General features: G+C 48.5%; 1 protein-coding gene across 1 annotated transcript; it reads right to left on the reverse strand.

Annotated features, from left to right (window-relative positions):
- Positions 1 to 3,267: 3,267 nt before the first annotated feature.
- Mon1a (MON1 homolog A, secretory trafficking associated) lies at positions 3,268 to 15,393 on the reverse strand. The gene is given in 9 exon segments (XM_004625118.3): positions 3,268 to 3,537; positions 3,636 to 3,783; positions 4,461 to 5,226; positions 5,956 to 6,441; positions 8,084 to 8,213; positions 13,608 to 13,617; positions 15,116 to 15,147; positions 15,150 to 15,288; positions 15,290 to 15,393. Coding segments are annotated over 9 exon segments (1,956 nt in total). The 3' UTR covers positions 3,268 to 3,396.
- Positions 15,394 to 16,291: the final 898 nt, after the last annotated feature.

The following is a 16,291-nucleotide window of genomic DNA, read 5'->3' on the forward strand; positions in this document are numbered from 1 at the left end:
CCCTTCTTCCTCTTGTAACTTGAACAGGACCTCCCCCAGGAGGCCTTCAGGACCCAACCTTCCTCAAGACCTCTTGGTTCAAAGAGCCTAAGCTACATGCACCCCAGCACACATCGCTCTGAGCATTCCTCTGTTCCTCCAGGACCAGTCCAGGCCTTGCCCTCCTGCCAGGCTAGAGTTCCTTGAGCAGCTGGTGACTGGGAGAAAAGAGAACATGAGGTGGCCACACCCATGCAGAGAAGATATTGTGCCCCCAGCAACATAAAAATCATTCCTTTCCGGAACCAGAGTTGGCCAGGAAATGAATAAACCCCTGTAGAAATCCTGGCATGGTTCCACAATTTTATGGTCAACAAGTCTGAAGATAGTTATGCAAAGCAAAAACTGAAATGAAACACTTTCCACCAGGAATCCAGAGTCCGAGAGATTCTGGGGATTAGGAGGAAGCCTCACAGGCCCTCCTAAGTAGGTCTGGTGGCCTGCCCCAGTTTTGAAAGTGTACTGCAGCAGCCATTAGTTCAGAACTGCCACCGTGGGGCACCATGGTGACTGACCCAAGGCTGATATTCCCTCTTGGGCAGCCCTGGTCCTCAATAGCAGGATTTCAGAAAGATATCCTTTGTCCTTACCCATTAGTAGGCTCTGCAAGTGGGCACCAGGGAGGTTATGTGGAGGTTGGCTGCTGGGGTCCAGTGGTGTTAAGTAAACACTAGCACTTCCCAGAGGTCAACTTACTAGGCTCCCCCACTGCCCTGCCCTCTTGTTACCATGTACCAGTGCTAGCTACTTAGTACTCCCTGGGCTCCTGGTCCCCACTGAACACTACTTCAGAGGACTAGGCCCAAGCTCTTTCTTCAACCCAAAGGTCACCATCAAGGGTTTTTTAATTACAATATGACCACATGCACTGTAGCTCTAAATGACTGTCCTGCCAGACTTTTTTTTTTTTTTGAGACAAGGTCTTGTTTTGTACGGTAGCCTGGCCTTGAACTCACTATATAGTCTAAGCTGGCCTCAAACTCACAGCAATTCTCCTGCCTCAAACTCACAGCAATTCTCCTGCCTCAACCTCCCAAATGCTGGGACTATAGGTGTGCACCACCATTCCTGGCTTCCTGCCAGACTTTCATCTGGAGATTGAAAACCCCAAGGTGATGCAGGCTCTCCAGCTTCACTGTAACAGTTATAGGACACAAGCTTTGCATAGGCTGGTTCCCTAGCTAGGACCATGCTCTCTTATTTGCCTTTCATCCCACCTCTGCCTCCCAAAGAGTAAAACCCTGCACTCCTACATGACTATTGTCCTAGATACACAGTTACCTGTGACCCTCCCTTTCCTATCCTGACCAGAATAAAAGATAAACTACAAGGAAGCTAAGAATCTGCAGGGGACAGGGGAGCCAACAGAAGTGCTTACGGGCTGACTATTGACCAGAACACCCATAATACTCAGGGAGAGTAATCTTGCATCACCCTGGTCCCTGAGGCAGTGGTTTGATGTCCTGATCAGAAGAAAGAGGAGAAATAGGAGCACAAAATAGCTGGGTATGATGGTCAGGCCTATAATTCCAGTTACTCAAGAGGCAGAAGGGCTGGGGAGATGGCTCAGTGGAATAAGCACTTCCCTGGCAAGCACAAGGGCCTGAGTTCAATCCCTGGTTCCGCAAAAAAAAAGAGGCAGAGGCAAAAGGATTGCAAATTCAAGGCCAGCCTGGGAAATTTAGCCAGACCCTTCCTCCAAAAAAGGGGGACCAACAAGATAGCTCAGTAGTCTAAAGCGCCTTCTTAGGCAAGCTTAGGCAAATGAGCAGGTACCCAGGGACCACAGTTCAATCCCTAGTACCATATACTGTGCCAGCCCCACCCCCAGGGCTGGCAAATAAATAAAAATAAAGTCAAATAATGTTTTATGTATTTAGTACAGGGTCTCACTACACAGATTGGACACAGTGATCCTGTTTCAGCCTCCCGAGCACTGGGATTACAGGCATGCACCACCATGCCCAGTCTCAGTGAGCTCTGGGACTGGCATGGCATGCGGGGGATTGAACCCCAGCTGCTGTACTCTGCCTAAGCAGGTGCTTTAGACCCTCCAGGCTGGTCTTAAACTTGCAACAAGTCTCCTGCCTCAGCCTCCTGAGTGCTGGGATGACAGTTGTGTACCACCACACTCAGCTTCATGAGGGTAATTCTAAGTTTAAAAATTACAGGGGCTGGGGAGTTGGCTCAGTAGAATAAGCGCTTCTCTGGCAAGCACAAGGGCCTGAGTTCAATCCCTAGTTCCGCAAAAAAAAAATAAATAAATAAAATTAAAAAAATTACATCAGTGGACAGTTTTCTCCCACAAACACTCCCTAGGCCTTTTGCTTTCTTGGTCAACAGCAAGGTACAGATCTCCTCACTGTACCCTGGGATCTGCCCACGGCCTCCTGATACATGGCAGGGTGAATGAATGAGGCTGCACATTTACTGCTTATATCCCTGGGATGGGCCTTTACTGGGAGGATCCTGGTGATTCATGCAGTGTGAGCATGCCAGCCCAAGGAAAAGGCCCAGTATAGTGATTGGCATCAGCCCTATGAAGGCAGATATGCTCCCATGTAACTCAAGTGAGTCTCTTCTCAGATCATCTAGTGCAGTGATGGCGAACCTTTTATAGCTTTCAATAACAGCTCACTCCAGCATGTGTGCCAAAGGTTCGCCCTTACTGCTCTAGCTTATTCCTAGGTGCTGTTCTGAGGAATGTGCTGACTGAGGAGGGGGAGCTGAAGCTGACTCCCTTTTATAAGAGGCCTATATAGGGATAGTTTCTCCAAAGGCCTATGGCTACGAGAATGAACTCGGAATTTGTGCTGAACATTGGGTGCCCACCAAGTACTCCCACCTGCCCCAAACCCCAGACTACCCCACTTTGAGCATTTTTATATTACTCAACTCAGCCCATGCAGAAGGACAGCAGTCCACAAAGTGAAGCCACGGAGTCAGGCACTGCAGCACACTGAAGCCAAGATCAGTGAGGAAGGGTAGGACAGTGGTACCTGACAAACCTTTATTCTGTATCTGGCAGGACCTCAGCTAAATCAAAACAGCTCCAAACCAGGGTCCAGCTCATCATGTGACCCCATGTTGGTATTAGAGCTGAAAGGAAGGGGCTCCAATATTCCTGTGCCTTTGAATATAAGGGAACACATATAGGGCTGGGGAGGAGATCCAAACTCTGAGAATGAAGAGGTAAAAGGATCAGCTACAACACGTGCTCACAACAAATATCTTCCTCAAAGCACTTTAATGCACCCAGAAATCCACAGTCCCCAACAGCTGGCTGGGCAGGAGAAGCCAGGCCCACCTAGAGGTTCGCATGGCTTCCCATGTCCAGTGGTCCTGTACACATTCCCATCAGTAGGTGAGGGGTGTGAGGATGAAGAGGCGGTCTTCCTCCTTACGGATCCATCGCATCAGCTTATGGATGGCACTGACGGCTGATGCCTTAGTCCCCAGAGGGCTGTAGCACATGTAGAGTTCAAAGGCGCCTGTCACCTGGATGAGGGGGCAAAGGGTGATCATCTAGGACAGATGCCCCTTGTGGCATCTACCCAGAACCTCCACAAAGCCCATCCCATCCAGGGCTACCTTACCCAGGCTAGGAGGTTCTCGTTGGGGCCTGTATAGTAGATGGTCTTGAGTGGGCGGGTAGCATTGTGGGCTCGGCTGTGCAGGTACTGGTAGAGCTCTAGAAGCCGCTCCTGCTCCTCTTCACTGGTGTATGGGGCCTCAATCTCAGGACTACAGATGAGGGAGTGAATTTGCAAAGGCATGACTTCTACTGCCTTCTCTGAAGATCTGGAAACACCTATTCCTAGGCAGGGAGACTACAACATTTCTCATTCTCTAGCTGCTTCCCTAGGTCATAGAATTGTCTCTCCACAGAAGTTTCACTGGGAGGGACTGACGCCCTACTTCCTCCCACTCCCCTAGTTCACGGTGTCTTTGGGGATCCTTCGTTGGAGACGCCAATATGAATTTCAGCATTCCAGAGAAAGTGACAGACCTGGAGTGCAGGTAAGGTAATCTAGGAAACACTCTGGGCCAAAAAGAGATTAGAAGTTGGTTCTTCTGTCCAGATCATTCACTGGGGAAGTGGGTGAGGGAAGGGTCTGTATCCTGGGCTAAAGCACAATAATCCCTAACACAGGTGCCCTAGGGCAAAGGATCTGGGAGAGTTCTCTTCCAGCTTCTTTCCCTAGGCATAATGGTCATGCCTAGGCTTTATGGGCATGAAAGTAGAGAAATGTATGCCTGTGGGGTGATGGGAAGTCTGGGTTTCTGGTGCCAGAGTAAGCTCCCAACATGCTGGTCTACTCCCAGAGGTACGGTCAGCTTCAGGACTGCATCCTAGAGCTAAAGAACAACCAGGTTCCCCTTCCCCACATCTGTTTCCCTGAAGCAGTGCCCTCCCTCACCTGGTGAAGAGTCCTGAGCTCTTGGACTTATAGAGGAAGTGGCGCAGGTCAGGGATGCCTACTTGGGCAACGCTGTAGTAGGGTGTGCGCAGTGCATCCCGCAGCGCCAGGTGGGCTCCACGCTTGCGAAGGCGCTCCTGAAAGCGTCGGCGGCAGTCAGAAACCGCAAAGAAGTCCTCGCGGTCAGTGGAGACTAGCAGCAGGCAGAGGTCAGTGTCGGGCTCCAGGTATGAGATGTGCGCATGGAAGAAGCCCGCCGAGTTGAATTTGGGCAGGCAAACTGGCGTCCACGCCTCCCCCTCACGGAAGGAGGAGGAAGAACTGATGAGGTTGAAGAGTAGGTGCAGATCAATGGGATGCAAGAATTGGTCCTTTCGGCGAACAAGCGCTACCAGCTGATTGTGGGCTACCAAAATGGAGAAGACCAGGCTTCGCACACGCGCCTGCTGCAGGCTGGTGCTCACGGCATCCCGCACAGCCGCAGTCAGGGGCAGACACCTTGCTGCCCCCATCAGAAAACTGGGGTCTCGTGCCATGAGCTGCAGCAGGTTGTCAGTGATGCGCTCTGAGCCCGAAAGCAGGCGCCGTAGATCATAGTTCTGCTTCTGCTGGAAGATGTGGCACAGCTGTGCACCAGTAAGAAGGCTCAGGATCTGGTAGTAGATGTAGAGCAGCTCCTGTGCCAGCTCCTGTGCCGACTGTCGTGTGCGTGCCACTGCCACCAGCACCAGTGGGCTCCGGCGGACGAATACCACCTTGTAGCCATCTAGGGGCAGGGGAGGGTGTCAGCCTCAGCCCCTCCCTCAGGAGCCCTCCCAGAGGGGCCTTTTCCCACTCTGCCAGCGCTGGACAGCCCTTCACTTTCCACATGCTCTCCTGGTGCAGAGCTTTGCGTTCAGCAGGAGCTTAGGGGGTTACGGGGCAAATACAGGAGCCACTGTCCCTTTCTTTGCCACTAGCTTCACAGGTTGATCTCCTCAAAATCACAAGCTGACCACTATGTATATCTAAAATATACCAATAAAAGCTGACTAAACAAAAAACAAGAAGCTTTTCAGAAAAACACATTCTTTTGTGTGGTAACTGTGTTGCCAAGGGCTGAGTAGGCCTAGGGACCAATTTAATTTTTGTCATTTTTTTTGGCACCTCCCCAGGCAATTCTCACCACTGCCAACAATGAAGCTCACCTCAAAGATTTCTCTGGCCCCACCACATCCCCCATGAGGCTGCTGGCACTGCTGGTATACTATATTCAGCTAGACCTTGAGGCTCGGGGCTGGGGAGATGGGTCAGCAGAATAAGCGCTCGCCTGACAAGGTGCAAGGGCCTGAGTTCAATCCCCGGTAAATAGACCTTGAGGCTCAGAGAGGTGAAGGACTGACCTAACACAGCACATCCCATACATCCCGTCCTCTGCTCTGCGGGGATCCAAAATCTGCTCTGAAGTAACCCTGGCCAGTAGAGCTCTCCCTGCTGCCTTCTCCTGGTAGCTCACCTGCATGGATGGAGCGGATGGCATTCTTGTCTGCCTCCAGAAAGGAAACCAGGGCCACCATGACACCCATGGTGCTGGAAAGCGCTTCCTCAGAGCCATGGCGGGAGTATACAGGCTTCCCTGCTTCACTCAGCACAAAGACATGCTTCTGGTGGAGGCGCCATGCCTCTGTGGCATCCTTCTCATCCCCTTCATCTGTGCCTTCCCCTGGAGGCTCTATAGCTGGCCGGCTGCCTGCGCTGGGGGGTCCTGGCCAGTCCTCAGAGCTTCCAGGAAGCATTTCCTCCTGCAGGTCACGAGCCACACCTGTCAACTGGGTACTTAGTTCACTGAAGTCCTGGCTGATCTGGCGCATATCAGTAGGGAGTGGCGGGGGACCTTGAGCCCCCTCCTTGGGGCTGTCCCCAGAAGCTTGCCCATCCTCTGACTCAGTCAGGTCTTCATAGGAACGGGCATGGACGAACATGGCACCCTCCTGCCCGGCACCTGCAAACCAAAAGCACTGGTGCTTAGAGAACTAGCTATTGGCAGGCACTCTGCACAGCAAAGTACTTAATGTAGCATGGCCACCCGCCCTGATGCGGCCAAGACACTTGCCCTCCAGCTACTGGCTGCATAGTCTGCAATTTACAGCAGATCTGTCTCCTCCCATCACACCTCAAATAAGACCCAGCCCTCATGGCAGCAAGTATCTGCCTACCCCTCCACACTTATCTCACAGCACATCCCCTTGTCCATCCTTTGCCCATCCCAGTCACACTGGTCTTTGTCCATGTGCTTGCCGGACAACCTTAACATATCCCGACTTACCTTAGGAGCTCCATATTATTGCTTGCCTAGAAAGCACTCCTACCTCCCCACAAGGTGGGCTGCTTATCATACTTTAGTTTTAGGGGAAGATGTTACATCCTTACCTGGCTCCAAACACAAATAATCCATTCTCTCTCTCTCTCTCTCTCTCTCTCTCTCTCTCTCTCTCTCTCTCATTGATAATTGACAGCCTTTGGGAAGTGTGCAAGCTATTGTTTGTCTCCCCAAATACAATAATAATCCTCAAGGGCAGTATGCTGTGTACCCATCACCTCTCCTCATGTTAGAAGCACCCCTCATACTTGATGAATCTCTCTCTGGGGGAAGTCTCCCCTACTCACCCAGGAGCCCCTGATGGGCTCCACTAGCCTGTGGATCCCCCAGGACAGGGATGGATGCAGGGCTTTGAGCAAGCTACACAAGCACTATACCATTGAACTGCACCCCCAGACCCTAGCATTTATTTTCTGTCTGTCTTTTCTCTGTCTCCTTCTTTCCTTTTTTTTTTTCTTGTGATACTGTGGAGTGGACCCAGAGCCTTGTGCATACCGGGCAAGTGCTCTACCACTGTGTTACATCCTCAACCCTTAGGAAATATTTTTCATTTTTGAGACAGAGTCTCAGTTGTCCAAGTTGGCCTTAAACTTGTGATCCTTCAGCCCTCTGCCTCCGATGTAGTTGGGACTACAGATGTGTGCCACTGTGCCTGGTTCCTTTACCGATTATTTTTGACCAAATGGTTAAAGAGATATATTCTGAATCTCTATTATGATTTTGGCACCATACTACGTGTGGTGATGTGACTGTCATGTGCACAAAGAGTATACAATCTTGTAGAAGAAAAAGATGGACAAGATACACATAATCACAAAATATCTAGTGTCCTAAAACAGAATTTGGTCACAGTAGGCTCAATCTATGAGGTTGTGACATTGGAACTGAGTTGCATTTTATTTTTTTATTTTTTGGTGGAACCGGGAATTGAACTTAGACCCTTGCACTTGCCAGGGTAGCGCTTATTCCACTGAGCCATATCCTCGGCCCTGTGACACTGGAACTGAGACCTGAAGAGAGGAGAAGGAGCCAGGGAAATGCACTGTAAATACTGAACAGGAGCCAGGGTACATAGGTTGAGCAGCACAACAGGAAATGGAGACAATGGTCACCTGCAGTCAAAACCCAGTTCTCCACAGCATTGTCAGCACCTGACAATACCCAGTGAGTGACGGAATAAGTGCCTGAACAGGTGAGACAGAAAGAGTGTTTGGGAATACCAACCCAGCTGTCAACTGGCTGGAACTGCACAATCTGTCCTTACCTGGCTCCATCCCTTGGGCCAGTCCTGGCGTGGGGCTCTCAGCTCTCTCCACACTCTGTCCATCAGAAGGGGCTAATGTACCATCAGGACAGTCACTGCTTCTCTTCGTCTGCACATCAGCAGCCATGTCCTGCATGGTGAACCAAAGCATCACAGAAGGTAAAGTGAAAGGGCAACTGGTAGAGTCACTAGCATCATCACCATTGACAGTACAGGAAAATTGACACAAATCCTTGGGGAATGGGTTATGAGTATTCCTTTTTAAAATAATAAGTAGCTGGGGATGTAGCTCAGTAGCACAGTGCCTCTTTGGACAGCGTGAGGTCCTGAGTTCAATTCCCAGTACCAAAAAAAAAAAGTAAAAGAATGAGTATTAGCTAGGCATGGTGGTATATACCTATCTCTGGGTTGAGGAGATAGCTCAGTAGAATAAGTGCTTGTCTGGCAACTGCAAGGGCCTGAGTTCAATCCCCAGTTCCACCAAAAAAAAAGAAGAAGTTTGCTGAGCACTCTGAGAGGCTGAGACAGAAAGATTTATAAGTTAGACCCCAGCCTGGGCAACTTAGTGAGACTGTCTCAATAAATAAGTTAATAAATAATAAATATACAAAAAATTAGAAGATGCTGTCAAGGCACTGGTTTCAATCCCCAGTACCAAAACAAACATTTTCTTTTCTGATTATGAAAGGAAGATATATTTGTTGCAGAAAACTTGGAGGGCTGGTGAGATGGCTCAGTGGTCTAAAGCACCTACTTAGAACAAGCTCAGGGCTGGTGAGATGGCTCGGTGGTCTAAAAGCACCTACTTAGAACAAGCTTAGCAAAGCACAGGGACCGCAGTTCGATCCCCCAGCACCACATGCCAGCCAGCCCCGCCCCCTGGTGGGCTGAGCTGGCCACACACACACACACACACACACACATACCCCAAATAAATAAATAAACTTAAAAAAATAATAATAACAGCACAGGGCCCAGAGAGATGGTTCAGTAGAATAAGCGCTTGCCTGGCAAGTGCAGGGCCCTGAGTTCAATCCCTGGTACCACAAGAATAAATAAATAAATAAATAAATAAATAAAATAATAGCACAGGGGCCAGCAAGATAGCTCAGCAGGCTAAAGTGCTTGCTTAGGTAAGCTTAGGCAAGCACAGAGAAAGCAATTTTTTTTTAATTAATTAATTTATTTATTTTGTGTGTGTGTGTGTGTGGCCAGCTCAGCCCACCAGGGGGCAGGGCTGGCTGGCATGTGGTGCTGGGGGATTGAACTGCAGCCCCTGTGCCTTGCTTAGCTTAGCTTGTTCTAAGTAGGTGCTTTAGACCACTGAGCCATCTCACCAGCCCGAGAAAGCAATTTGATCCCTGGCACCACACACTCTGCCAGCCCCGACCCCAGGGGAGGCTAAGCTGGCCACAGATTCCAGGCAAGGCAAATGCCAATAATGCCAGCGGTGGGGAGGCTGAAAACAGGAGGATCACTGTGAGTCCAAGCTGCATAGTGAGACCCTGTAACAACCAAATGCATTTAAAAATAATAAAATGAAATAACAGCACAGGTTGGGGGATATGGCTCAGTGGTAGAGCTCTTGCCTTGCATGCTCAAGGCCTCAGTTTGATCTTCAGTACCACACACACACACACACACACACACACACACACACAATCCAACCAAATCACTGGGCAGTACTGGACATATAGCTCAGTGACAGAAAACTTGCCTAGCATGTCAAGGTCATGGGTTTAATCTATAAAAAAAGAAAAAGAAAAATCCCACAGAAAACAACAAAAAAACTTCTAGTACTGAAAATAATAATAGGGGCTAGGGAGATAGCTCAGAGGCATAAGCACCTACTTGGCATGCACAAGGAACCGAGTTAGATCCCTGGCCCCATGTGCCGTGCTGGACCCAGAACCCTGGGCACACTGTGCTGGCCTCAGAACTGTGTGTGGTGGCACATGCCTGTAATCCCAGCATGTGGGAGGTTGAGACAGGAGGATCATTTCGAGTTCATGACCAGACTGAGGGCTACAAAAAGTGAGCACAAGGCTAGCACAAACTGCATAGCAAGACCCTATCTCAAAAAGAAAAGGGGGGTGGGGCTGAGGAGATAGCTCAGTAGAATAAGGCTTGCTTGGTAAGCAGGAGGATCAATGAGAGTTCAATTTCAACCTGGGCTACATAGTAAATTCAGACTATCCTGAATCTGCAGTGAGACTCTGTATCAAAAAATAAAACAAGGGCTGGGGAGATGGCTCAGTGGAATAAGCACTTCCCTGGAAGCACAAGGGCCTGAGTTCAATCCCCAACCAAACAAAAAAAGAAACAAAAAATAAAAAGAAACAAAGCCAGGTGTGGTGTACATCTGTAAAACTGGCACTTCAGAGGCTGAGGCAACAGGAACACCTTGCTTTCCAGGTGAGCCTGGGTTGTATACTGAGTTGAAAACCAGTCTATCTACATAGTAAAACCTTGTCTCAAAAAAAAAAAAAAAACAAAAAACCAAAGGCTGGGGAGATAGCTTAGCAGCATAAGCACCTGCCTGGCAAGTGCAAGGTACTGAGTTCAATCCCCTTTACCAAATAATAATAATAATAATAATAATAATAATAATAATAATAATAATAGGAAATAAACACTTAAGTGATTCCAGACAGAATGTTCAACTTTCACAAGGCAGAATATTAGTTTTTTAAATGTATTTAGTACAGGGTCTACAGGGTCTCACTATACAGATCGGATTTGTAGTGATCCTCCTGTTTTCAACCTTCCAAGCGCTGGGATTACAGGCGTGCATCACCTCGACCATCTTCAGTGCACCAGGGATCAAATCAAATCCCTGGTCCCTGCGTCTGCCTAAGGAGGCGCTTTAGTCCACTGAGCTATCTGGCCAGCCAGATTATTAATTTTCTTGTTCTTTTCATTATTATTATGATCATTATGATTATTATTATTTCTTTTGTTGTGTGTGTGTGTGTGTGGTACCAGGTATTGAACTCAGGACCTTGTGCTTGCCAGACAAGTGCTTATTCTACTGAGCTATTTCCCCTGTTCTTTTTAGAGACAGGGTCTTGCCATGCAGTTCAGGCTGGTCCTAAAATCACCACATTACCTAGGATGGACAGCGATCCCCCTGCCTCAGCTTCTTGACTGCTGACAGCCACACGCTACCATGCCCAGCTCCCCTTTTCTTTTCTTTTAATTTTGTACCGGTAATTGAACTCAGAACCTCATTCTTTTAAATTTTGAGACAGGGGCCGGGTAGATGGTTCCGTGGAATAAGTGCTTCCCTGGCAAGGGCAAGGGCCTGAGTTCAATCCCCACTTCCGAAAAACAATAAAATAAAATAAAATTTTGAGACAGCCTCACTTAAGCATTGAAGTTACTGAGAGTGGGCTTGAATTTACAGTCCTTCCTCACCAGGCAGGATGGCACCTGCCTATAAATCCCAGGCCTCAGGAGGCTGAGGTGGGAGGACTGCTGCAAATCTGAGGCTAGCCTTGGCTACAAAGTGAGCTCAAAGCCAGCCTACACTATATACCAAGACCCTGTCTCAAAGAAAATAAGAAAGAAAGAAAGAAAGAGAGAGAGAGAGAGAGAGAGAGAGAGAGAGAGAGAGAGAGAGAGAGAGAAATTCTTGTTCTAAAGCACTGGGATTACAGGATGTGTCACCACCACTGTACCTGGCTTTCCTTTCACCTCAATTTCCTATCCTTTCTCCCTACTAATTCTGCCTGAAGACAGTCACATGGGTCTCTTGGCTTTCTCTAAATTTCCTGAGCATTCCTTTACTTCCTTTACTTCTAACCCTGCTCTTTCTGAATATCCCTCTGGGGCCCCAAGCCACAAATTTTCTTACCTGGGCTAGTGAATGCCTTCCTCCCTTTCTTCCTCTAGGCTGTTCCTCAAGTACTGCCTTATCAAAGAGGCCTTCTGGCAACATCCCTGTTTACTTGGATTTACTTCTCTGGGCTGAAAGTCACTCTGTGGCCTGCTACAAATATCAGCCCTTCAGAGTTACATGCAGGAGTAGTTGTATCACTATCTGCCCAATAAACATCTTTGGGAGAGAGTGAAAGATCTGTGATGAGCCCCCAGCTCTAGCACACTTATGATAAAGAAAATCCAGCCTATAAAGACTTGTCTTTGCTGGTAGTCAAGTATTTACGAACAATGCCTTCGCTGTCAGATAGGCTTGGTTTTACTGGTCTTAGTTTTCTCATCCATAAATTGGAGCTAATGATAGTATTGATTCTGATACTATGGATTCCTTGGATTGCAGGAGCATTAAATGAGATTATCCTACATATGATTTGGTTACCATGGCACAAAGCAGGTATTGTATACTCAGCAGCTACCATTAACACATACTTTTTATTTTTTATTTATTTTTTTGGTGGAACCAGGGATTAAACTCAGCCCCTTGTGCTTGCCAGGCAAGCGCTTATTCTACTGAGCCATCTCCCTAGCCCCAACACATACTTTTTTAAAAAATCTTTTATTGGCCAGGGAGATGGCTCAGTGGAATAAGCACTTCCCTGGCAAGCACAAGGACCTGAGTTCAATCCCTGGTTCTGCAAAGAAAAATAAATAAATAAATCTTTTATTGATTTATTTGATACAGGGTCTCACTATACAGCTCAGAATCAGTGATCCGGCACGGTCCAGCGCCAATGCACTATGTGGTACCAGGGATCAAATCCAGGTCCTTATGCTTGCCAGGCAGGTGCTTAGAATGCCAAGCTATCTCCCCAGCCCCACGAAATGTTTTTGTTTCGTTTTGCTTTGGTTTGGGTTTTGGAGGACAGGGTCTCATTATGTAGTTCAAGCTGGTCTTAAAATCACTATGAAGGGGCCGGGGAGATGGCTCAGTGGAATAAGTGCTTGCCTGGCAAGCACAAGGGTCTGAGTTCAATCCCCAGTTCTGAAAAAAAAAAAAAAAAAATCACTATGAAGTGTAGGTGGGCCTCTAGGTCCAGGCAATCCTCCTGCCTCAGCCTCCCAGGGATTAGTATTATAGGCACGTGCCACCATACTTACTTAGCAGTCAGACCATGTAACAGCACTTACATACATACAGATCCAGTGGTCTCAGTCATCTCAATCAGTCTTTTGAGAGTTTGTTGTGCCTTAACAGATGCTGGGTAAGTGGCCTGGGCATTTGGTTGTGACCTTCTAGCTGAAGTGACCCAACTAAGATATCAGAGTAAAAGAGCTATCTATGGGCCTCAGGCTGGGAGTACCACCAGGCTAACTGGCTGTTCATAGGAATGTTATTTTATTTATTTTTATTTAATTTCTTAAAAATGTATTTGGTACAGGGTCTGCAGGGTCTACAGGGTCTCATTGCGTAGATCAGACTAGTAATGATTCTCCTGTTTTCAGCCTCCCAAGCACTGGGATCACAGCCACGCACCACCACATCCAATCTCAGTGAGCCCCGTGGGCAGGGCCAGCACAGCATGTGGGAGATCGAACCCTTGCCATTGTGCTCTGCCTAAGCAGGTGCTTTAGTCTGCTGAGCTACCTGGCTGGCCCTTCATAGGAATTTTAGAAACAGAGCACTACCTTTCTGCTACTTCTGGGAAGTCTCTCCCCAGTTTAGTTCCTTGATCTGCAAAATGTCCCTGCTCTGTGGCTTTGCACTTCTGGATCAAAGATCCAAATAAGGGAAGGACACAATGGCACACACCTGTTATTCCAACTACCTGGGAAGGGAGGAGGAAGATGACAAATTTAAGGCCAGTCTGGGCAACCTAGTGAGAATGGCTCAAAATAAAAAATTTTAAAAGGGCTGGGGATATAACTCAGTGATAAAGTACTCCTAGGTCCAATCTCTAGTACCACAATCAAAAAACAAAACAAAATCCAAATAAGGTCTACAACTGCCTGATTCCTAGTGAGCTTTGGCTAACACTCAGCCAAATTAATGTGTCTGAGTGTACCCAAACCAGTACCTCCATGGAAAAGGGCCAGCTAGCTGTCTAGGGCTAGTGGATGCTTCTTTTACAACAGTTCTGTTACGTGAGATCTCAACATCTTAGCCTCTTCAAGGTCAGTCTAGACGTCCAGCAAGAAACCCTGAAGAAGCAAAAAACTTTCTGGATACCCTGGAAACTCAGGCAGGAAGTCTGACTGCATCACAGCAAAGTCCATCCCAATCCCAACTGGAGCCTCAAACTGTGCAGCCAAAGCTCCTAGGAGCTCTGAAGGAGGAAAGCAGGTCTTTTCAAACCAGACCCAGTGCTTCTTTCTGGGCACTCTCTCTAGATGCCCTCAGAGCTTGCTACTTTCCTAGAAATACCCAACAGGGCTTGAGGCAATGTCACCAAACAGGTAGGCACTATCAGTCCTTCTAGTGTATCTATCTCCCTCAGGTGGCCTGGGAGTAGGCAGCACCTTGCAAAAGCTCCTCCCCTCCCTGCCGGCTACTAACTACTTCGCTTCCTCTTCCTGTTTGAATAGAGCTTTACCCTTCTTAACCATTTGGGGAATGGGCTATCTGGAAGGTGATGCCAGGATACATAATGCAGGACAGAAGCCAGGTGAGGTTGTGCTGTGGCTGGTTCAGCAGGGTGTCTACTTTATGCTGAAAAGTCTAGCATAGTCAGTGTAACTTTTGGCATAGGCTAGTCCCACTCTTCGGCAAACTTGAACCTAGAAAAGGGCAACCAGTTAAGAACAAAGTCCCAGGTCCCACAACCCTTCCAAAGAGCTCGCTGTCTCTCTCTCTAGCACCAGTGTCGATTTTAAGAGGACTCTAAAGACCGAGTGTGTGTGCATTGAAAGGGGTGGGTCTGACCTAGCCCCTGCCTCCTACCGGATCTTGACCTAGCCAAAGGTGGGTTCCAGGCCTTTTCTTTTGTACTCCCCAGCTAGGGGGCCAGCCGGCTGGGGGTTCCAGGGAGATCCAGGCCTCCTATTGCAAATGTTGCGATGGGTGGTAGGGACCCCAAGTCTTCAAGCCCCTCCCTCCAAGGATGACAGCTCTACTATCAGCGCTCTCAGGCCACGTGGGTGGAAAGTCGGACTCACCTATTTCTTTGGGGGGAACACCGGGCGCACGGGGGGTGCCAGTCACTGTCCTCTGCCAGACCCCCAGGGAGACATGGGTGTCCAGCCGGGTTTGGCCTGAGGGCTGTGGCTTGCGGGGCCCCGGTCCCTGGCTGACACAGACATGGCCACAGTGCAGGCACCGACTCCTACCGGCCCTGGCCCGGCCGCCGACGCAGAAAGACAGCTCTCCCGGCTCTCATCGAGCCCAGGCCCAGCTCCAGCCCCTTGGCCAGACCCAGCCCGCCCCCGGGGTGCATTGTGGGAGATGTAGTCACCCCTCCCCGCCGCAGGCGGCGCTGTGGGACTGCCGGACTGTCGAGCTGCCGGGCCCCTTGAAGCCCGGGTGGGGCCTGGCCTAGGTCCGGTCGCCTCCCGGGCACCGGTGCCGCACGGGGCCCGAAGTCACGCGCTGGCAGCAGACCCGGACTCTGGACCCTGCGTCCGAACCAGCGAAAGGGTTACTTCAAAAGACAGAAAGGAGCAACGGCGTCATTTCCCCACTGATTGCAAAAGAAATACAAATTTGAGGCTGGAGACATGTCACCCATGGGCGCAGCCATAATGCTTGTAAAGGATTTGGGCATGCGCATAAAATCCACTAACTAGGCTTAAAAACGTCTTTTCACCTCGCTTTAATATATTAGTATGAAGTTATGACTAAACATTTAATAATCTGGGGAGCTTCAAAAAGCACGAATCCATAGAGGCTCTGATTTAATTAGACGAAAGTGGGAAACCAAGCATCAGTATTATTTTAAAGTTCCCTATAGAAAGAAAAGAAAGTTTCTCCGGTAATTTGCCAGGGAAGAAACACTGTAGATAGATACAAAGATATCCTATAGATATAAAGTAATAAAAACGAGAGGCTGGGGAGATAGCTCAGTGGAATAAGTACTTGCCTGGTAAACACCAAGTCCTGAGTTTGATCCCTGGTACCACCAAAAATTAAAATTAAACGAGAAACATAAGGCTTTTTTAAACAGCTCTTATTTTGGGGGAGCAGTTTAAAAATAAGTAAATAAATAAATAATGTGGTGCCCACCTCTAATCCCAGCTCTTGGGAAGCTGCAAACAGGAAGATCTCTACAAATCCGATCTGTCAAGTGAGACCCTGGAGAACCTGTACTAAATACATTAAAAATTAAAAAATTAAAA

The sequence above is a fragment of the Octodon degus genome, unplaced genomic scaffold (assembly GCF_000260255.1).
Source record: "Octodon degus isolate 3935 unplaced genomic scaffold, OctDeg1.0 scaffold00008, whole genome shotgun sequence".
NCBI lineage: Eukaryota > Metazoa > Chordata > Mammalia > Rodentia > Octodontidae > Octodon > Octodon degus.